Consider the following 23,274-nt stretch of genomic DNA (forward strand, 5'->3'; position numbering starts at 1 on the left):
ACATGTCCAAAAGATCTGTTTGATTGCACTTGGTCAGAAAGGAATGTTTTATAAAAACCCAGTCACCTGGTGTACAGACCATGTCTGAGGGCATGGAGCTAGACTGAGGAACCCATCCAGGTGTGGAGGCAAATCTAGAGCACATCCAGGCGCAGGAGCACCTCTGTCTAGCACAGATTATTTTGGAGTGATGGTATTTCCTTGGAATTTATATGGCTCTGTGTTTAGTTTTCCATATCCCACTGCTAAGGGAACATAAGCATTTTTTATCTGTGTGAAAAATCATCCTTTTTACAGGACACCTGACCCCACATTTATTTGTTGATGTGTGTCCTGTACCCCGGTGCAGTGATGCTGTACAGCTTAGCAGGCCTTTCAGGGACCAACACCAAATTTTGTTGTTCCTTTTGGCCCATCTCTTGTGTTTCTTTACTTTGACCTATTTTTGATGATAAAGTTTATCACTGAGCAAAACAGCACATTTATTTTTGTTTATCTGAATTTTTACAGTGCCTGAGACAACCTGTCTGAATCTTGCACTGTTTGGTATCAAAAGTAATAATGTGCTCAGTGTGAGCTCATACAAATCACTTGGAACAGCAGAAACTCACAGTGTTGGCTTTCCTGCCTGAACCACAGGCTCTCCAGGAATTGTTGGAGAATCCCTAGTGTCTTATTGGAAAGACTAAGAAAACTGTCTTCATTAAACTTAATTACAACACATATTTCAAATGGCACCAATTAAGTCCGCTTTGGATGCTTAATTGTCATTGTTTTGACAGCATTCATTTTACCTTTTATGTCTGATGGTGTATTTTGCTGTTTAGCATATGTAAGTTTGCCCTCTATTGTTGTTGTCTGTGCTTGAACTGTGAGGCCTCAAGTACATCTGTTAGAGCCCAGGGTTTAACAAAAGATCCTTCATAGAAACATTGAGCTAGGAAAGGGAGGAGGCACCGAGCCAGGAGTGACAGAGCAAAGCTGCACTCTGCAGGGGTTTCTGTCAAAGAGCACTAAATTACAGTATCAATAGTTTTTGGAAGGAAACCTAGGAAGAAAACCTCACTTCTAATGAAAGAAATGCCTAAAGAGTGCAGATTTTTGGAAACCCCAGAGTGATGGGAGTGTTGCATGTTCTGGCCAGCACCACAGCAGCTATCTGCCTGCTTATCTTGTGGACGCTTCTCAAGAGAAGAACTTTCGTGTGTTTATGACTGAATTTGCCAGATTTACTTCTAATGCTGATATTTCTATTCAAAATAATTAATTTCCCCTACCGGCATGTGTCAACATATAAAAAAAATCCCAGGTGGGAATAATAAGATTTTATTATTGCGTGTGTTTGGCTCTGGTTTGACTTGAACGCATTGAAATTGATTTGAAAACAGCCCGTGAGGTTTCAGTGCAAACATGCTGCTCTCTCTAGCTGCATTTGCCTCTAAGCAGCGAACAACCTACTTAGAGAAAACTTAGAGGAAATGTCAGTACATTTTTAACACCATCTTGGGGGAGATTGTGTGTTGCTTCTTCGCTTACTTGTATTAATGTAATTTATGATGGTGCTTCTTAAACTGGGGAGTGGCTTTCATATCACCCTGGAAATAGGGGGAAACAGTATTTGAAGTTTAGTTGGTTTTACTTCCTAAGACAAGAGAAACAAAGGAGAGCAAGTGTTTTGCTGGAATAGCTTTGGTGCCCAGTGGGAGGGTTTGCAGTGTGGGGGATGTTGTGGGGCACAGGATGTGTGAGTGCCCGTGTGCGTGGGCAGCAGGAGGAACAAGTCACACCTCAGGGAGTTAATTATAGCCCCACAGGGTTAAAGCTATTTCTGGCCACATGAGTAGGGGCAGTGGCACTCCACGAAACAGTGCCCATGTTGGTTGTGTGAAACCAACCTCCTCCTGTCTTCACAGCCTCGCTGAAACTCCCAGGGAAGTTACTCCCAGGTTCTGCTTGAATAAGGATCTATCCAATGGCACCCTCTGAGGGGTGGTGTTACACTGCCTGTCTCTGTGGTGTGTGACTGCAGTACAAATGGTAATTCCTTTTTTTTCCAATCTTTTTAACCTGGCACACTAAAGTAAGTAAAGACTGGGGAGAGACATTCTTGAAACTGAAGGAAGTGTTTGAAGAGTTTGTGTGTGTACTTCATGTTTCTGTTGCAGGATTTCCAGTAATTATCAGCACTGTTAAATGGAAAGGACCAGATCTGAATTTAACATAATTATGTTAACAAGCTTGTATTTAAGGCAAGTGTTTGTAATTTTAATTTTCGATGTATCTGTTTTGTTTTGAAGCACCTGACGTTTCAAAGGGAGTTTGATTCTGATTCTCTCAGGCACTACAGCTGGGCTGCAGACACCTTGGACAATGTTAACCTTGTTTCCAGTCCCATCCACTCTGGGTAGGTCACTTAGCAGTTTTCCTTTATCTGTAGATGTGGAACTGCATTGTTAGCTGCAGAATAGAGCCTGCTGTAATGGCTGGTAACATGTCTGTTCCTGCTCCACTTGAAGCCAGTGGCAAAATTCACACTGACTTCAAGGAGGGTGCCTAATAACAGGAGTCAGTCTAAATTCCTGAATATCAAACCAAAAACTTGCTTCTGAACTTAATTTTCCAAATGCCTAAACACTGTAATCCTGCAGGCTTCTCTTTAAGAGCCCTGTTTTGCTTTTTCTGTTGCTTATGCTTTGCTTTCAGTGTCATAAATGATTTTGTTTGCATTGTGTTAAATTATTTGGACTATGAAATCAGTTATGTTTTCTGTTCTTTCATAGAAGAAAAAATGGGGGGGCTTTAATTTGGGCTCTTATTTTATTTATACTTCAAGCTCCTGCCTGGTCTCCAATATCTGTAGTTTGATTTTGGTGGTGCTATTTGTTTACTTATGAGTCATCACTGTAATTTAGGTGCTTCTTGACAGTGCCACACAGACTTGATTTAAATGCAGTAGTAGTGATGTCTGAATGCATATTGTGAAAATTTGCAAATGAATGTGTAAGTAATCTTTGCATATTATTAGATTGTCTAGTGTAAATATTTGTTTAATTTTTGAGATCAGGACATAAAATCTCATATCCGCTTTAATTTACTTCTCCATTTTGTGACTAATTACATTCTTATCATAAAAATGAGTGTGGCACATACCAAAATATTTCATTTCCAATACAGCAAGCCCCACAAACCTAAAGCTACAGTCCCACAATGCACATCTGCACCCGCATCTGCAGAACAGATCTATGCAGCAGTGGATTTTTAGGTCCCAAGCTGATAAAACGCTGCACGTGATCAGTGCTAGATGTAAAATGTCAAGAATTGCAGTATGAAAAGCTGAAGACTGTTGGTTATCATGGAATGGTGCTTTGGCAGAGAACTTCAGAGAGCTGGTAGCCCAACCCTTTCCTTTGCTGTAGGATAAAATGTAGCCAAGCTATTTCTGAAAGATGCTTAATGTCCTAATAATTGCTAAAAATAAGAGATTCTATAGGCCCCCAGCTTCAGGAGCCCACTATCTTTTGTTTTACTATTACTTCCCCTAATGCTCAGCTTAACATTTCATTGCTGCAGACTCAGCCTATTTCTTACCCATGCTGGATATCCATTGTCATGTCCATAGTAGGCATGGAGAACAAGCTCTTACTGGTCTCTCAACAATTGTTTTCTACGTCTGAAGACATGTAATCCTTTGTTTTAGACCAAAATGTCCCAGACCCTCCTTGGTGGTGCTTTCCCCATGCCTCTGCCCCAGCTCTCCCTCTCTGATGGGAGCCTGTTTGTAAGCCATGATCTCCACCTCCTTGGTCTGACACACATCACACACTTAAGCAGTCCCACAATGAGAGTTATCCCTTTGGTAATTCCAGTTTCTGTTGGTGAATGTTTGTGATCTGCTAGAATTTCTTGGCTCTCTCTTGAAATCCTGAAGCTTGGTTAATTTTTACTGGTGTTGTTGTGTTTAAGTGTTTGGTTTCTCCCCTCTGTTTGCATTTGTCTCTATGGTTATTTTAGTTTGCTGGTTCCAGCCCCTTTTTCCATTTTTTAGCAAGAGAGCTTTTAATTCTGATCCTATTTTCCAAAGACTTTTCAGGCCTTTTTTCTGTGCTGAAATTGTGAAGATGTTTAGCCAGGTACCTGTGCCCGGACAGCAGAGTGAGATATGCCCTTGAAGTTGCCTTTCAGTGTAGCAGGAAAGCACTGATGGTATCTCTTTTGAGGTAACTGCTCAGGTGATCCTGCACTTACCTTATCTGTTCTGTGCCTCCATTGCTTGCTGAGGTACCTAGGCAGTACTTCCACACATCAAAGAAGGAATCCAAATTCATTTGGCATTAATTGCTCTTGCCACTTATATTTTTGGTTTGTTTTTATTTTGAGCCTGGTGGTAGGAAAGGTGTAATAGCTTGATTAATTACCTTGATCCTTTAGGCCGTTATAGAGTGATTATTAAATAATTTATTCCTGAATATTTCCTGGTGATTTGGGTTAGACTGATTGGTCTAAAAATTTTCTGGTTTCTTTTCATCCTGATAGAAGATAGGTCTGATGTTTTCATCCTGCCAGTCCTCTGGGACAGTACTTGCCTGCCCTTAGGTCTTCAGCATGTTCACCAGTGATTCCAGCCCTCCAAAACATATGTTCTGTGGATATGGGGGCTTCCACATGAGATCTGCTCCCTTGGTTCATGGGCCCTCTCAAATGCAGAGGTGGCAAAGCTGCTGCCCAGAGGGGAGCAAACTGTGGCAGGGAGAGGGACAGATATCCTCCAAACATGTATACCTCTCCAAATGGGAATAAACCAAAATATTCTCCAAACATTTAAGGCTTTTCTGGCCCGCTACATTTCTTATTTGACATAGAACATCAATCAGAAATGATACTCTGAGGATCCAGTTCCTTTGTCAAGGAAAAAAAAACTCCAAATCTCACTCGTTGCTTATTTGCTTTTCAGTTGTGGCCCCATATTATAATATCCTGCTTGATTTACCTGGTTATCTTCACCTAGAGGCAATCAACAGATGTTCCCTTCTAATCTTCCAGTGCACACATCTGATATGCAGAGGACCATGACTTTTCACATCTCTTCTGCCAGTCTGTTCCTAAACAGCCAATCCTTTTCTGCTTGTTTGGGGTGCTTTGTGCTTCATCCCTGTCCTTGTCCCCAGTTCTGTCTGTGGCTGGGGCAGGGGCTGTGGTGGCCCTTTGGCCAGGCTCTGACCCCACTGCTCTTGGCCATCTGCACCATCCCAGGGCTCCCCTTGTGCCGTGCCAGGAGCAGCACTGCTGCCTCGGGTCACTCTTTCCCCGTTTCCCCACTGTCAGGAGAAGGCATCAATGTTTGCTCTCATTTCCTCACCCAGGCAGAAGGGGAGTGCTGGGAGCAGGATGTGGAGATCCAGCAATGTATCAGTGAAAGGAGGAGAAATTGTTGGCAGTGATTTCAACTTTTCTGGTTTTTCCTTTTTTCAAGCCAAGAGAATGTTTTATGTTTTTCTTCTTGAGTTCAGATAAGTTGTTTTGCCAGCATATGTTTTGAACAGGGTCCATTGTAAGCAGTACATTGAAATGCATCATGAATCTTGAGGCCTCTGGAAGGGTAGAGACCCTCACCAAAATGACCTTCAGCTGTCAGATGTGAGCTTACTCCTGCAGCTTTCCCAAAGTCAAATGTGGGTGTTGTCTCTGTGTGTTGCCTTTAACTCCTTCATTTCCTTAGCTGAAAGAAATGAGTGTGCCACATTACCTAACAATATTGAAAAACTCAGAAATACTGGATCCAGTCTTGCAAAGTGGAATAAATCAGATTTTTTATAGCTTTCTGTATTTTAAATTATATTAACTATATGTAGTTTAAATTAAATTAACTGTATATAGTTTACTGCAGCCTGCTGTACACACAGAACTCATTTTTGACAGCAGTGCAATTGATGGCATGGGCTGATAATCCTTTCAAGCATCCTGCCACACATATGTTTGCACATTATGCTCTGGAAAACAAACTGCTTTAGGAAAGTGCAAGAACTGGTTTTCCATGGCACACAGGAGCATGTTTTTGGAATTTAATGAAGAAATTGTGTTGCAATAAATTCTCTGCCGACTGAGTAAACAGCAAATGCTTTTCTCCTTGTGCTTCTGCATTTTCCAGAGAACTTACAGAGTTGTGCTGACTAATTAAATGAACCCTCCCTTTCAGACTTTTTTCCCATGTGTATCATATTTTATATGACATATGTCACAATATGTGAAGCAAAAGCCAAATAATTTCTAAAGCTGGCCTTCAAATATGTTGCTTTTGTTATTTTTCTGATTATTACTTTTTCTTTGCACTTATTATTGATATTTTCTGTTGCTTGCCTCTAATTATCTTACATTAATTTTCCCATTTGCTTTCTAAATTATTTTGCAGCTATTCCTCTCCACTCCCCCAGTATGATTCAAGGTGATAACTCAGTGCTTTCTGTGAATCCTCATTTTATTTTGTTTTTTTAAACTTTTTTTCCCACAGAGTGTGTGTAGATGTTTGTAGTGCATCCAACCACATCCTCATCCCTTCCATGTATCCAAGTAGAAATGCTCATTAGCCTTTAGCATTGTGTTTTAGAGGTCATACTGTAGTTTCCATTATTAGTGCAACATTAATTTAGGTAAGCATCAGCTACTAATGTTTTTAGCTAGAAAATGCATGAAAAACTGTTTGGAGTTGTTACTGTTTTACACGGTAAGTTACTAACCAGAAAATTAATGAAGGAAATAATTTATTAATAAGCTACTGACAGTGATTGCCCTTTTCTTGGAGCAATGTGCACAAGGGCTGGTCTGCTGGAGGCTGCAGTTGGTGCAGACACCAGGCTGGAAAGGGCTGGTTCCTGCCCTGGGCCACAGCCTCCTGCCCAGGGTTATTCACAGTGCAAAGCTCCTGGTTGCTGAGGCTGGACTGGCCTTAAAATCTACAGCCTAAACATCCCTGGTAACTCAGGGACTGATTTTTGTAGGTACTTAGTTTTAACTTCTATTGATTTTTTTTTTTAATTATGAATTTAAGACCATTGGTTTAGTTGCCTGAAGATTTTTGGCACTTCATTCTTTCCATCATTTAAATAGTTTGGGTACAGAAGACAGCATCTTACTTGAGTGTAGGTTTTGGCATTTTTGCACGAGATGGAAGCCTCCTTTTCATTATTAATTCTGAGGTGGCTTAACAAGCCAGTAACCCATGTACATGATAGGCAGCCCCCCAAAACATTGCCTTGTGCTGGGCCATCAGGCCGAGCCAGCCTTGCCAGGCTCCCCAGGAGGCTCCTCCATGGTGCTCTGGCCAGCTGTGCCTCCCTGGAGCTGCTGCAGCTTCAGCCCAGGGGATGCTCCAGCCGGGCATCCATCCCTGCACCCTGCAAACTGCCAGGCTGAAAGGGCCCCAGCTCCTCTGCACACAGAAACCGTGCGCCTTTCCAAAAGGCCAGCTAAGCATCCATAAATAATAAGACTATAATCACTTACATACTCTGTAATTTAAAGATTGAGCATACTGGTTCTGACACAGGCCCAATGTTTGGGGAAAGTGTTTGGTTAGCCAAGATCCTGTCCTGCTGAAACAATTCCTCTTGTGAGGAGCTGGGATACCCTAGTGGCAACATTTGGATTTGTTGGAGTGCACAGTGCATTTATCTAGGAGAGAAACATGGAATGCAGATACAGTTTTTCTGTATGAAAACTACTGTGAAATATCATGCCTCAGTTTTGTAAAGAGGCTTGCACATGAGAAATTGTAAATTTGGGCTAGGGTCATCTCAGAGAGCAGTTTTTACCTCCCCATCTTTACTGATGGATTTTAATTTGAAGAAAAGCAATGTAGCAACTTCTTGATCTGGAATTCAGCTGGACAACATTTCCACCATATTTCCACTATTTCTAGCTTGTGTCCCTGCTCACTTCTCTCCTGCAGACCGCTAAATAGCAAATGCTGATTTCTCTCCTGCTTTTGTGCAGGATTTTCTCACCCATGTTGGCCAGACTTCTGAATACAGTTTATTTGCAGTGCCTGTCAGATGCTGCTGTTGATATCCTGCTGGTCTCAGAGCAAATGGAACTGTGTTGCACAAATTCCCAGTCATAATTCAGAGCACTTGGGGGCTTTTTTCCGAGAGCCATCACAATCCCCTGGATTACTGGCTGACACCCTTAGTTCACTTTGCTGTCAGGAGCCAGGAAATTGAATGGATTCACCTGTTAGTCATGTGAAGGTTCAGTTCTTAAAAGCTGGAAGTTTTGGCAACAGCCTTGAAAATAGTGAAGCCACATGACAGATGTGTCAGCTATGTCAGTGTCTGTCGTACAGAAGGAACAAACAAAATCTGTACTGACTTCAAGACTGAGCTGGTAACTTGTATCCCTCTTGTTACCAGCCTGTTATTGCATCTTCTACCTGAAGCTATTCTAATATGAATTGTTAATTTCAATTATTCCCATGCTAATAGAAAGAATTTTATTTAAAAATATACCACTCATCATTTCCAAATATAATTTCTTACCGCCTTATGAAAAAATGGAAAATTATGCATTGGAATGACACTAGCAAGTGCGATTTTTCTTTAATGTCCCTTTTTTTTTGCTAATGAATCTTATCTTCAAAGAGAAGTGATGGCATGATTTCCTCCAGGGAGCCAACAGCCTGAAGGAAGTTATGTACTTGGTAGTCATCACTTATCCTCCCCATCAGTGGAAGCCCTTGGTAGCCTGGACTCTCACCCATGGTGCTGGCACTTGCTCTGGCAGCCATCAAGAATATTTGTAAATACTGAGACAGTGAGAAGGTTTTAAAGACTGAGGTTCCTAAAATAATAAGCATTTTTGATTCTCCTTTTTCTACACTGTCTGGTTGCTTTATGCATGTGAGGCTAATTGCTCTCATTTGTGGACAATAGAGCTAACAGCAACAAAGGGATGTTTTAAAATTCTAACAAACCACTACTAATACACTTCTTGTGTACACTTTTAATCCAAATTGCCCAGTAGAACATGGTCATTTCACCATGATGTTGCTGGAGCTTTAGCAATTCCTGCTTTTGATAACCAGTAGTTAACATGCAAGTACAAGTTTTAAAAGGATCTTCATGTTCTTTTTAGTTTAGCTGGGATCGGGATGACTTTCCTAATGTTTTGAAGTCTGTGACTTGTTGCTGATCTTGTGCTTGTTTCGAGAGGCCTTTCACTGAAGAGTTTGCTTTATTTTGGTGCAGTTTCCTGGTGAGTTTCATGGTGGATGCCCGCGGGGGCTCCATGAGGGGCAGCCGGCACCATGGCATGCGGATCATCATCCCGCCGCGCAAGTGCACGGCGCCCACGCGCATCACCTGCCGCCTGGTCAAGAGGCACAAGCTGGCCAGCCCGCCGCCCATGGTCGAAGGAGAAGGATTGGCAAGTCGGCTTGTAGAGATGGGGCCAGCAGGGGCACAGTTCTTAGGGTGAGTTCTTCTGTGAGTTTAATTGTTTGTGCTCATGTCGCACCTTTCGTTCCCTTTATCCTGTGGATCTAAGTAGTTAAATGTTGACTCTGCCTCATCTTAACATCTAGCACAGGCTGCTTAACTGAAAACATTAAAAAATGCCAACCTGCCATTCCTCCTGTAAAGAACCCTTGCATTTTAAGGAGAATTTTGCCTCTTTGATGACTGCAGGATGGAGGTGAAGGTAAGGAAAGCCATAGGAATGCCAGGTCCCACCGCCATCTACTCATGCAACCCTGCCTTGGAGGTCAGGAGGAGTCACACACTGAAAACCCAGAGCAGGTTTTGACCCTCTTGCTTGTAGAGTACTTAGAGAACAGCACTACCACAAAGAATTGTCTGGAGACACCCACAGGGACCCAGATACTGAGCTCTGTTCCCAACGTGTGCACGGCTCCCTCTGGAGTTGTTGGGAGCTGCCTGTCTCCGTCCTGTGGAGCAAAACCACTTGGAGTGACCTGCTGTGGAGTGGTGGTACAAGTAGTACCAGTGCTAGGAACTGACTGTTTTTAAAGCTTAAAACAGGGGAAACAATCCACTATGATGTGGCCTTTTTTTTTCCTAATTATAAATTTTGTTCATTACCGTGAGTGGCACCCTGGTATAAACTGCTGGTTCTGCCGGGAATGACAGCTTGTTCCTAATTTCCCCTTCTCGTTTCTCTTCCTGCTGCATGGATGTTATTCAGTAAACTGCATCTTCCTAAAAGTCCTCCCCCTCTAAATGAGGGTGAGAGCATGGTTAGCCGAATCCTGCAGCTTGGTCCACAAGGAACAAAATTTATTGGGTAGGATATGTACGGAAAAGATACAGAATGTCTACAGTTTTTCTTTTGTTTCCAATTTTTTGTTAATCCCATTATTTTCTTTAAGTTTCCTAAAACTTTCAGTTGATTTATGTCACTGAAAGAAAATCATAGTGGCTTGATTTAATATAGCTCTGCTACTACCTTGTGCTTATAGGCATGTAAAATTCACTGCCAGCATTCTGCTTTCATAACTTCTGTGCTTTTGTAATTTTTTAAATTTGAAGTGTTTCTACTGCATTAAATACATTTTAATACACAGTGGCAGTCCTTTAAGTTCAACCCTGTGGTAGAGAAGGTATTTACAGGCCTTGAGTGAGACTGTTTTGGGAAGAGCATTTGAAAAATGTGATCACATAAAGTCCATTACTTATGAAAGATTATTCAGAAAAAAATGTTATCAAATGAATGAATTGATTCAGCAAGATTGGAGAAATACTAATCTTTGCAACCTGCAAGAGGCATCTTTTTAAAATAAATTTACAAAGCCAAGTATGCTACCCAAAGGGACTGCTGTGTATAGTCTAAACATGTAAGGATGTTTCCGTATGTTTTTGACTGTTGTTTTCAAACCACATTGTGAAATTTATTGCATTAGGTTTTCAAAATATTGGTGAGTGTTTGGTGTTCCAAACCTGTTCAATACCTTCTCACTGAGTATTCTTGTTAAATGTCATGCACAAAATTGTGTAGTTTCTAAATATTTACAGAGACAGTATCTGAAATATTAGCCTGCAAAGATTGTACTACAGCCTTAGTTTTCAGCTTGTGCTCTTTTTGAACTAGACAGTAAATATTTTAAGCAATGTATTTGAATTTTTGGTATTTTCTTACTGTGCACAATGGGAGAGAGCAGCTACATTCCTGTTTATTTGTTAAAGGACTTGAGAGTTGAAAAATAGACTGGGCGTTCCTAAAAGCATCTAAAATATATATTAATTAAACTATTTTTATTATTTTCATGGGGAAAAAAAGACTAACTCTTCTCCCTGGGAATTTAATGTGCAAACTGGGCCTCAGGCTAGTTTGTTTTTTCCCTATGATGGCTGTTGTGATTTCATGCTCAAGTGATGGATTGGTCAGTGCACCCAGCAAGTGGCAGATGTACAGTACCACAGAAATGCTGCACCCTTCTCCCATCATGTGATGCTGCTTTTAACCAAGTTGTTACAAAGCAGTTAAACCCTTTACAACCTCTGTAGGAAAATGATGATACTGTCTATTTAAATGTCTTAAAGCTGCATAATCCATAAATGTTCACTTACTGTGTGATTTCAGTCGGTTTGTCTTAGCATACTTTAAAATGCATATCCTGCCTGTGAAGTGTTTGGCAACAGTGTCTGTTTTGTTGAGGAATGGCACATGAAGTGAATGGTGGTTTCTGTTGGTTGCTCATACAAACTGTTCAGTAATGCACTTGCAGTCCTCTGTTGAAGGTACATTGTCTGGTGACATAGGTGTATTATTAACCACCTTCTCATTTCCTTTCCTTCCCCCCAAAATGTTTGACAGTAACTAATAGCAATGTGGTTGTGATGTTGTTCAACCCAGAGAAGTCCATTCTGAAAGGATCTAACGATTCCCCTGTGATGTTTGCTGTGCAGAGGTTGCAGCTGTGATGCTGGGCATGAGAACCAGAAAGTGGAGCTAAAGAAAAACAGTCTCTTTTATTTCACAGGAGCTGCATCCACAGAGAGCCAGGGAGAGCTTTGAAAACTATGGGACTTAGTTTGAAGTTCAAAATCTGCATAAATGCATGGTTCCTGTTACAGTCACTGGCTGTTGCATGCCCTGGGATAGACAGACTGCTTCTGAACTGACTTTGTCCCTTCAAACTCTCTGAGCCAAATCCAAACTTTGACTGTGCTAATGCCAGTTAAAAGTCAGCAGTGCTGTGTGTACTGGAGGCAGGTTGCATCACCTACACCCTCAGATAAATGAACAAGGAGGACTCTCCTTACTAAAAGTTGTCACTATTTTTCTCATGGAGGCAGATATTTAAAAAGATTTGCACTAAAAACAAGCTATATATTAGTGTTTTTGATTTATCCATTAATATAGTTTAAATCATAAAGGATTGTGCAGCTTTGGCAATTTTAAAAGCATTTTTACCGTAACAGTGTTTACTATTAAAAATGACTGTAGTTTTCTTAAGGACCCATAGGAAATTGAGGGCAGTGAGGTAATGTAGGGTTACAAATAACATGGTTCCTTTTTCCCTAGCCCTGTGATAGTGGAAATCCCACATTTTGGATCAATGCGAGGCAAGGAGCGAGAGCTGATCGTCCTCCGGAGCGAGAACGGTGAAACGTGGAAGGAGCACCAGTATGACAGCAAACATGAAGACTTAACTGAAATACTTAATGGCATGGATGAAGGTAAATATTTTCTCAAAGCTTTGGCCTTGCCTTTGTGAAGGCTTGCTAACATGGGCTGACTAAAGCAAACTAAAATAAAACAGTGCAGGGGATGTCTGACTTCAGGGAATACAGTGTGTGTTCCATATTAAACTGATGGAAAGAGTGTAAGGAGAAGCTGTTCTGCAGTGGCCTGGAGACATCCTGAAATGAGTGGTGAATTTTGGTCTGAAGTCCTGCCAAGCTTAAGCAGAGTTTGCACAGTTGCTTTCCAGCATGAATTTGGGAATAGCACCCAGCTGGAGGCACACGTGTCTGTGCTGCTCAGGCAGGGCCACGGGAAGGTCACTGCAAACCAACAATGAAGTGTAAATAGCAGCTCTGTGGGGCCTTCCCACGGACACAGAGCTTGGCCCCTAGAGCATTCTGATTTCAGATGGTGGTGTTGGAGATTGCCTCCCACACGTGCACAGCCTGCCTTCCTGGTGCCCATGTGGGGAGTCTGGCTCCCTTGTTTTCTTTGAGCATTGCTGTTGGTGTGAGAGTCCCTCAAGATGAGGGCACCCAGCTGTACAAATCCATCAGAAGATGCTGTCAGAGATGATCCCTGAAGACAAATCATGGGCAAAGCCAGGCTGTGGGGCTGCAGTGATCCCTTGGCACCACTGCTTTCTTTTCCTAGCAATCATTTTTCAATACTCGTGCTGATAAACCATTGCTCAAGCTCTTTGCATCTGAGTGTGGATGAAACAGTTTGTGGTGCGAGCTTTGGTTTTGCGGAAGGGTTTATCCTGGATAACCTACAGGAAGTCACGGTGTGGGTACAATCTGCAGGAAAGTCCTTTCATTATCAGCACAAGCAGGTGAAGGAAATGATGAGGCTGTGGATGGCAGTTCTGGGAGTATCTGTGGGGCAGCTCTGCTTTTGATTTTGGCCTCTCCCTGTTTGATGAGCCTCAGCAAAAGGCATGCCTTGGGAGTGTGAGAGTTGTGCTGCTGTGAGGGTCTCCCTGGGCATCTGAAATACAGCATTTTTTATCGATTTCCTGATCTTCTGGGAATGGGGGCAACAGGAAAGGCTTCACTTTGAAGCATTTGAACTGCACCTGAGCTTGTACAAACACAAAGCAACAGCAAAGATCTGCTTGCTTCATGAGGATCTATTGTAGCTATATATTTCAAAATAAATGTAATAGAACCAACCAGATAGGAGGACAGAAACACTGCAAATGTTTTGCCAGTGGATGTGGAAAAATAAATTAAACCTCACCAGTGAAGGGTACCTAAAAGCAGTGGAACAGGGAAGAGATAGACATGGGCCAGGATGGTATGGCTTGGGGAATTATGATTGCTGCAGGATTGAATGCAGTAGTTTCAGCCCTTGAAAAAGAAAGATCTCACCACAGCCCCTCCTTCTCTGCACACGGGCATGGGATCAGAAGTGATGATTTGCTGTTTGGGTGAAGCAGTGGTGCCTTGACAGGGGTGAGGTGGTCAGCACTGATCAGCAGCTTGCTTATTTGCTTTATGTGCTTCTCAAACTGAGCTTAGTTTGATTTGGAAATGGGAAATCTGGGCACAGAAATGTTGTTCTGAAGTGCTGCAGCTTGCAGGACTTACGGAGGAGCTCACACATGGATAAATTGACAATTTACAGAGACGAGCTCAACAAATAAAAACACTTTGAGAGAGGTGAGCGTGAAGCCCTCAGTACTTAGAGCCTAAAATAATAAACTTCACAACATGGAGCCACAGGACAACTTTCTGATCTACTGAGGGTTTCAGGTGGCTCTTTCCTTCTGGGGAACTGCTGTTGGAGGTTGGTGGGTGTAAGTGCAGCCAAATAATCACACAAAGTATGATGGACGTTATTCTGTTAGAGGGAAAATATTTGACACCTTAAAAGCCAAACCTCAGGAATGGCTTCTACAAATCCAGGCAATCATTTGTGAGAGGAAAAGGAGAAAAACACTGTAGACACATTCACTGTACTGATTATTTGTTCCATTTGTTTTAGCTCAATCCTTCTCTAGCTAGGAAAGCAAAATATAAAAAAAAGAAAACCCCACCATGCGTTAAAATAGTGCAAGGGTTTTGACAAAATTCCACTCTAGTTAAATGACACCTTTGCAATGTAAAATGTCTTCCAAGCAATGACCAAAAAATTACAAATTTGTAGACTTGAGTGAGTTTTGGTGTTTTGTTACAAAATACCACAGTCAGACTTTGCTCAGGGGGAGTATCTTGTATCTCAGAAGACAACTTTGGAAGAAGTTTTATTCCAGGTATGAACTCTGGAGGCAGAAGCAAGCTTTAATTTAAATAAAAAGCAGCCACATAGTCATTTAGAGAAATTTAGTGTGTCTTTGCAAGAAAACTCATCGGCATAATCATCTCTGGGAGCCAGGAGATGCTGCAGGAGTGCCCATTTTCTGTTAATGGCAGCTTTTCTGTCAAAGCTGCTGTGATCACAAGTCCTTTCCTAGCCTGTAGTGCAGGAGGTCAATCAGACCTTTATTGCAGCTCCTTAACAGGCTGAGCTTTGGTGGTGCAGTTTGCTGCTCTGTGTGGTGGTTCCTGCTTTGCTCTGCCCCTTAAGATCAAAACCAAACATGCTTTGAAAAACTCTCAGCAAATATTGCAGGGAACCTTATGAGGTTTATAGTGTAGCTCTACCATTTAGCATTAAGGTAATCAGGAGTAAGTTGTGGAATAAAAACTAAACATGAATTTCACTAGTAATCACCCTTGAGAAGGTTTCCTGGGGTGGGGGGGGGGAATCCTACAGAAAATATAAAGAAAATAGAATTACCATTTAGGAAATAATTCTGCATGCAGAGATGAGAGCAAGGACATGCCTCAGTCACAAAAAGCCTGCTCTGTGCTGGGAGCAGCACCATCTGCTGGGAAACCTCGTCCTAGACCCCAGAGAATCCCAGACAGGAGGCATTGCTCCAGGGCTGGTGCGCCTTCAAATAACAGCAGGACTTTTGGGTTATTGGCATGAGAGAACAGTGAACCGTGATGTAAAGAGCCTGGTTGGTTTTGGTGCAGTCAGGTCTCTGCTTAAATAGGTTTTATTTTAAGGATGGTGCTGTACTTAGGCAAATGCAGGGAACTTGGCATTTTTAGGAGTAGGAGGAGTGTGGCTCCAAATACAAGGGGTAGCACTTCACAGCTCTTGGCCATATTGCATATATTTATACTCTAATCAAATAAAATATATGTATTTTTGGAATTTTTCTATTTTTTTAGGAAGAAGCTCTCTGCCCTGTAATTGGCAAATACATCCTGTTTTCAGACAAGCTCCTTTTATAGATAACTTCTGTTTGCTTTTAACATTCCTTCACCCTTTAGAGGTACCTGGAGACAAATTGTGGGCACACACTGGGGTAGCTAATCTTTTAAAAGTTATTTGCAAACTAGGGAGTGAGCCAAGAAATGCAAATGCTTGTGGCTGAAGTAAGCTTGCAGCTGCACAGTGTGGTTTCAGATGGGAAGCAGGAGTTTTTACATAACTGAATTGACAGATCAAACCAGAGTGTGACCTTGTTTATGCTTCAAGTTTAAAATACCACCATAAATCACTCTGCAGTGATTTTGCCACCTTTCCAAGAAAAGTTTTTAAACATATTTGCTGTTAAACTGTGTGCTGTGAATGGCAAGGTAAAAGACCACACAAAAATAGCCATAAAGGACCTTGCCTTATTTGAGGGCGAAGCATCTTTGTGGCACTGGGAGTGTCTGGCTGTGTGTGTGAAACACTGAGGCTGGGAGGGTGGGTCTGGTTACCAGCACCTTCCTGCCCTCAGTTTCTCCTTGCCCTTGCCATGTGCTCTCCCTGCCTCCATCCCGCTCCTGCATTTTTGTTCATGTGGAAGCTGCCTCCTGCATGCTGTGCTTTGAGTGCAGCAATTCCTGAGTGGGCACAGCTCTGTGTGGGGGGATCTGGGGCCCTGTGCTCACCCCAGCCTGCAGTCTGGGCACTGTGACAGGGTCAGCTCTGCTCCAGCCAGGACTGGGGCAGGGTTGCACAGCTCACAGAGCTGTTCAGTCAGGTGAGATTTGCTTTTTCAGTGCTAGCAAAATTCTTCTGAGGCCCTGGCAAGGGAAACCAGATCCACACAAAGACACCTTGAAGCTCATGAAAAAGCCAGGTGTTCTGTGACTTGTCTTGTTCTATTTTGAGTCAGAAGATTCTTGCCCTGTGTTACCTTATCTGACAGTAAAAAAAGAAAGGTATTAGATGTGGATGAACTTGATCCACAGCTGCCTCTCACCAGAGAGAACTGGTGTGATTGCTTTCCTTGACCTGAGACAGCTGGGACACCTGTCCCTCTTGACCTTGGAGGACATGGCTGGGTTTCTCTCCTCCAGTCCTGGAGCCTTAATGGTGGTGTGGCAGCATGCACCACACACTGATGTTCTTTTCCTGCCTCCTTCCCCTCTGTCCGTCTCCTGTCTCCTCCATCACTCCTGTGGAAGATCAGGCCCCAAACCATTGCAGGATAAGTGTACCCCACACATGGGTGGCAGGAGAAGACTTCTGCACACATGGTATTCACAGCACCTTTCTCTTGACTCACTAAAGCTGAGTGGGGCTCTAGGAGTTCTTGGGCTGTTAGCACAAGCCTGGGAGACAGTTTAATTGGGAGATTCTTCCCAGTTCTGCCACTGACCTTTCTTCTTTGCCTCTCCATGCTTTGTTATCTCTATCTCCATGATGGGTGCACAGCATACTGCTCTGTGGCTAAAACCCCCTTCTCTCCAAAACCCAACCATCTAACCAAAAAATGGTTCATGGTTTATCATTGAGACACTCTGCCCAGGAACGAAGTGTCAGCAGCTGAGGGAAGTAGTAATGATGATATCTCCCTCTGTCAAAGGCACGAGGTGTGTTTGGGAAATGTGACCTCTCCCAGGACTAGTTTTCCCTGTTTCAGTAATTCTGTCATGCTAACACTGCATTTCTCAGGGCAGTGAGAGAGATGGTTTGATTGCTCATCATCCTTTTTTACTTTTTTTTCTGTTAGAGGGCAACTTCATATAGTAGCTTACATATGTATTGTCCAAACATAACCTCCCTATGTATAGTCCAACTCCCCTCCATGCCTGACTGTTGCTCTGCCACTCTTATCTTGCCATCCTCCTCCTCTGAAGGAGAGAGCCTGCCAGGTTCAAAGGACTTTGAAATGTTCTTGTACAAATCACTGTTTTTCCACTTCAGGAGAATTTTAATTATCCTTCACCTCTGTGAGCATTTTGCAGTGGGTATTTTCTCTAGCAACAAACAGGAGATGATGAGGATTTAGCAGTCAAGATGATACCTGCCTGGGAGTTTAGGAATCCAGTTTGTATCCTGCACAAGCCATTGCTACCAGAGGCTGCAGGCAGAGTGACTAATTCATTAGAGGGCTTCAGATATCAATCTCTGAGTCAAAGTAAATGGAAGCTGACATTATGATAAGAAATTATCCACTTCTGGTAGATACATATGATCCACAGCAACACTGTGAGATTAATCCAAACTATCTGCTGAATGTTTTAAAATGGAAAACTGACATTTTACCAAATTTGCATTCTAATTATTTTTGAATTGTAATTGAGCTTACATGTTTAGAGGAGGAAAATACCCCAGTCGCAAAGAGTATTTTACAAGTGTCTTTTGTCTTAGTATTATTTCTGGTCTTCCTACTTTCTCTTGCTGAGTCTTTTGAGGAACAAACTTTGGCTTAGAAAGTCCCTTTTTAAGGAGGAAAATAAGTGCTGAAATTTGTGGAGTGCTGCAATGAAATCCAATTACAATAGATAAAAAGGCCAAGTGCTAGAAGTTACAAGGAGAAATGCATGGCATTACATAATTATCTCCATTTGTTTATAGTGTTTATATCACAGGGATTTCACCACAGCATTTGGGACACCAGTGCAAATATAGATATTTATACACACACACACATAGTTGCAAAAGTCATTATATTTTTGTTGTATCAGAGTTTTCCCCAGTGCATATATGGGAAAAACTATGTCATGTGCTGAACAACTGCAATAACACTGAACTAATTGATAGGAATAGGTACTCTATGCACCTTCTGAGCCCTGGTGACCCTACAAACTGGCAATGTGACTGAAAGCACTAATGGTCAATGACCTGACTGTTTCAGTTGTATCTGAGGATATCTAAGGTTCTCTAGGAAGTGAGGAGCACACTGCAGTTATTTTGGGACAAATAACCAAATGGCTGGAGTGCTGATGGGGGAGGGAAGCTTGCTCTTGGTTCACTGGTGGTGCTGGGAGACAGCTCTGTTGCTCCCACAGTTTCATGGAGAGCTTGGTGTCTGGTCGGGGTTTTTTGGATGCCAGGCTGGGCAATAACTGTCTCAAGTGGCTCAGGTGGCCAAGCTCTGGATTGCACACCTGGCATGAAGGGAGATAGGCCATGGACTGACTGTGGTCTCCTGTGGTTTGCTTTATGTCAGAACTATATGGGGAAACAGGATGGGAATAAAGCTCTGGAAGACCAGATAGAAATAAGAGAGGGAAGAAACTTGACTGTCTCCTTCAGCTCTCCTTGGACTTCTGTGCCGTGTGACAAACCTGTCATTCTGTGGCAGCTGCTGAGACTGTCACATCTAGGGATTTCCTGAGGGGTTCAAAGGATTCTATACCTGACTATTTAGGTGTCCTAGCAAGTGTGTTTGCCTATTGCTGTTGGCCCTGATCATCAAGATTTATACAAAAGTTCACAGAAAAAAACCAAAGCTTGATAACTTGATAGCATTGAATGGCTTATTTTTTACTGCTGTAGTAAATAAATAATTATAAACCTCCCAACCTTCTTGGGCATTTTAAGGCTTATTCAAAGGCCCAGAAGTGTGTGGGATGAAGGGTATGCCTGAATGTTTGACCTGTCTGTGCCCGCAGAGCTGGACAGCGCGGAGGAGCTGGAGAAGAAGCGGATCTGCCGGATCGTCACCAAGGACTTCCCGCAGTACTTCGCCGTGGTTTCCCGCATCAAGCAGGAGAGCAACCAGATCGGGCCCGAGGGCGGCGTGCTGAGCAGCACCACGGTGCCTCGGGTGCAGGCCGCCTTCCCCGAGGGGGCTCTCACCAAGAGGATCCGCGTGGGGCTCCAGGTAAAGCTTCAGCTTCTCTCAGTGCACCTGGCTGGGTGCATGAGACTGGAAACCACAGAGCTTCCAGGAGCTCACACTGCTCACTACCAGTGGGGCTCCTTCACACCTGAGCTCTGAGTTGGCACGAGTCTGCAGGGCACGCTCAGTGTCCCTCAGGCACAGGGGGTGCACAGTTCTCCTCCCTGTGGCACAGGCCCAGCTGCCCTTGGATCGCCCCCATGGTCATTGCTTAGCATCCCAGCAATGGAGAGAGGGAAGCAAAGACCTGGAGCTGTCAACACTACAGCCCCTGTGCAGTCCCTGTCTGCTGTGGCAAAGCAGCAGCTTGTGAGCAGGGTCACTGGGCTGCCCTCTGCCATGGGAATGGGTTTGGTAGGGATTACATGCAGCTGTTTGCCAGCTGCTACTGGGTCAAAACCCTCCCATGTACATCTGCTGTGTCTTAGGACATTCACCAGTGGCATTTCTAGGGGTGAAATCTGGAAAGACCATGTAGCTTAAATTCTACTTTAACTGCACAGAAAGTGGAGAAATATTCCATAGGAATGGGAGGCATCTTTGAGTTCAGTTAGTTATCACTTAGAATTCCCTTAATAGTATGACAAGTCATGAAAAAGAGATGCTGATTTGAATTGCAGTGCTTGAAATTCACGCTGAAACATTTCTGTTAAAGATATTTCACATCTCCAGATGGTTAATCTTGAGAAAATGGAAGTTGTGCTGTTCTGGTTATGCAGTTGCCTTGCCAGAGCTCCCCAGTGTGAGGGGAGTATGACAGCTCTGTATGCAGTGCTGTGACTGCAGTGTAACTGCATGGTCTCTGCATATCAGTGCACTCTGCAATTTGAATTATAGCAAGTCATGGGTCAGCCTGATTGAAACAGCCTTGAAAGTTTAAAAAAACTAAAATTAAAAGGCAAATAGATGCAGACTCCCATTAGCATGTCTGTCCCTTTTGACTGTAGAAAATGTGAAATTTACCTGTAAGTCTTTTGTAACTTCATGCATGCTTTGCGATTTTGACCCAAACAAGTATTTCTTTCTAATAATCACAGAAAGCACTGAGTACAGAGGTCATGTGGGGTGCAGTGTTCCTCAAGAGCATGAATCTGTGTTTGGCAGAGATGTAAGAATTGTCTGTCACCTCCAGGAGACAGTGTCTAGTCCTCACTTCTCAAGTGCAAAATAGGCCTGGTTTTGCATTTTGAAATTGTATGTAATGTCACTAAGAGCAAAACCAAACATGCTCTGAAAAACTCAGCAAATACTGCAGGGAACCTTCTGAGGTTTATAGTGTAGCTCTACCATTTAGCCTTTAGGAATTCAGGAGTGAGTTGTTGAATAAAAACTAAACATGAATTTCACTAGTAATCACCTTGAGAAGGTTTCGTGGTGGGGGAAAAATCTGCAGAAAATAAAAAGAAAATAGAATTATCATTTAGAAAATAATTCTGCATTTCTATAAACAGTTTGTAGCTCTAGTTTAAGTATGTATGTTCCCCATGTTGACAGGCTCAACCAGTTCCAGAAGAGATTGTCAAAAAAATCCTTGGAAACAAAGCAACATTCAGTCCCATTGTCACTGTGGAGCCAAGAAGAAGGAAGTTCCATAAGCCAATAACAATGACAATTCCTGTGCCACCTCCATCAGGAGAAGGAGTGACCAACGGGTACAAAGGAGACACGACTCCCAGCCTTCGACTCCTATGTAGCATTACAGGTTAGAGAAAACCCTGCTCTTTGCTAAGGCTGCTGTGGCAGCAGCAGCTCTGTGCCCGCTCTCACCACACCTGCATGATCAGCTCTCCTGAGCAAAACCAGCTGAGGTTATTTCCAAGGCTCCCACTGGTTCCATGAGCTTTTTATCTGGTCCCATTTTAAAAGAACTCTCCCAGCACGTGTTAAATTTCAGTCTTGGCTTTTAAATGTGCTTGTCAGTAAAAGTAGCTTGCAGCAGTAATTCTGTCCTAGCTGATATCAAGAGGGGGTTGCTGTTGACTTGTTCTTCGCTTACATCTTTGTTTTTTGTTGTGTGACGTGTGATGCTATGTAGCGTTGTTGATGCTCCATGATAACGTGGAGCTCAGCTGCTGGAGAACATTAATGGCTAGGCTCTCTTTCAGTGTGTGGAGATAGAGATGTTCTTTATGCAGTCTGTGTGTGGCTAGTGTTTGAGAGGAAACCTGCCCGGTGTGTGTTTGCACAGGAGGCACGTCGCCCGCGCAGTGGGAGGACATCACGGGCACCACGCCGCTGACGTTCTCCAACGACTGCGTCTCCTTCACCACCAATGTTTCTGCCAGGTATGGGAGCAGACCCTGCCAGCTGCCCCTCAGGAGTGCCTTCCCTTGGCCAGCACCTGGATGGGAGGTTGTGTTCTGGCTTTCTGGAAGCCCCTCACAAGGCTGGTGGAGCGGTGATGGCCCCGACGCTGCTGTGTCCCTGCCCATCAGCATCCCACACACCCAGGGCTGCACACACACAGAGCTCTGCCCTGGCTGGGACAGGGGCTTCTGGCTGGCGCACAGCCTGTTCCTCTGAAAGCTGCCATGCCACACAGGGCTTTGGTTTTGCTGTAAATGGCAACAGAGAGAGAAAGCTCAAAATGTTCATCCCGTTTAAAAAAAAGGGGGGGGGCGGGGGGATCATAACAATGCATTTGTTTAAAAATTTAAAGATTATTAACTTCTGGCTGTGGGCTTTTTAGTTGAAAATTATATTAAATTGCTCTCGCAAAAATAGCTTTTGCAAAAAATGGTGAGTTCAAATCAGTCTTGATGGACTTGATGGACTTGCATGCTAAATGGAGGCATTTGCCAGGATTCGTACAAATCCTAGTGAAGAAAATTCATGACATAGAATGTAGAGCGTTTATCAATCAGTAAATGACATTGCAACTATAAAAACTTTTATGAAAAGAGAGAGAACTGCTGGAAAACTAAATAGATCAGGGCTGAAATATTGTAGGAAAGACTGATACAAGGTATAAATTATTGTTATCATACTTGTCTTCAAACTCTTAATCATAAGATGAGAAAATAACAGTGTAGCACCTGTCTGTGGAGACTTCACCATGGGCATGTTTGGTTCAGCCTGAATGGGAGATGTGATTTGCTGTGTATGTTATAAATGTGTTTGTTTTAGCAAATCAAATGTATAGTGAAGCATCAGCACATTACAGGATATTAAAGGTCACATGAAATTCAATTTCCTCACTTTGGCTCAAATGAGCCTGCAGATTGATAGTTTTATGAGATATCAGTCTGAAAAGGGTTAGCTAGGTATGTCAGCATTTCATTGACAGGTATTCCCATTTCTGCATGTTTAAAGCTGTGCTGAGAGTAGAAGAATAATTACAGCTCTGGCAATTCTGCAAGGACAGTACACATGCAAAATGACCAAGGATACAGAACACAGTTTCTCTTTAAGCCTTAATGAATTGTTGGAGCATAATGAAAAGTTGATTGAATGGTTTG

At 42.9% G+C, this 23,274-nt stretch overlaps 1 protein-coding gene across 2 annotated transcripts in view; it reads left to right on the forward strand.

Moving 5' to 3' along the window:
* The window catches only part of ANK3 (ankyrin 3), a 189,704-nt gene that overhangs the window by 125,611 nt on the left and 40,819 nt on the right, over positions 1–23,274 (forward strand). For both annotated transcript variants that reach the window (XM_058810081.1, XM_058810082.1), the window contains exons 26-32: positions 2,298–2,404; positions 9,237–9,461; positions 10,192–10,290; positions 12,532–12,686; positions 19,587–19,798; positions 21,311–21,518; positions 22,005–22,101. In XM_058810081.1, coding sequence (XP_058666064.1) covers positions 2,298–2,404; positions 9,237–9,461; positions 10,192–10,290; positions 12,532–12,686; positions 19,587–19,798; positions 21,311–21,518; positions 22,005–22,101 — 1,103 coding nt within the window. The remainder of the gene's footprint in view (positions 1–2,297; positions 2,405–9,236; positions 9,462–10,191; positions 10,291–12,531; positions 12,687–19,586; positions 19,799–21,310; positions 21,519–22,004; positions 22,102–23,274) is intronic.

Source organism: Ammospiza caudacuta, chromosome 9, assembly GCF_027887145.1.
Source record: "Ammospiza caudacuta isolate bAmmCau1 chromosome 9, bAmmCau1.pri, whole genome shotgun sequence".
In the NCBI taxonomy this organism is placed as follows: domain Eukaryota; kingdom Metazoa; phylum Chordata; class Aves; order Passeriformes; family Passerellidae; genus Ammospiza; species Ammospiza caudacuta.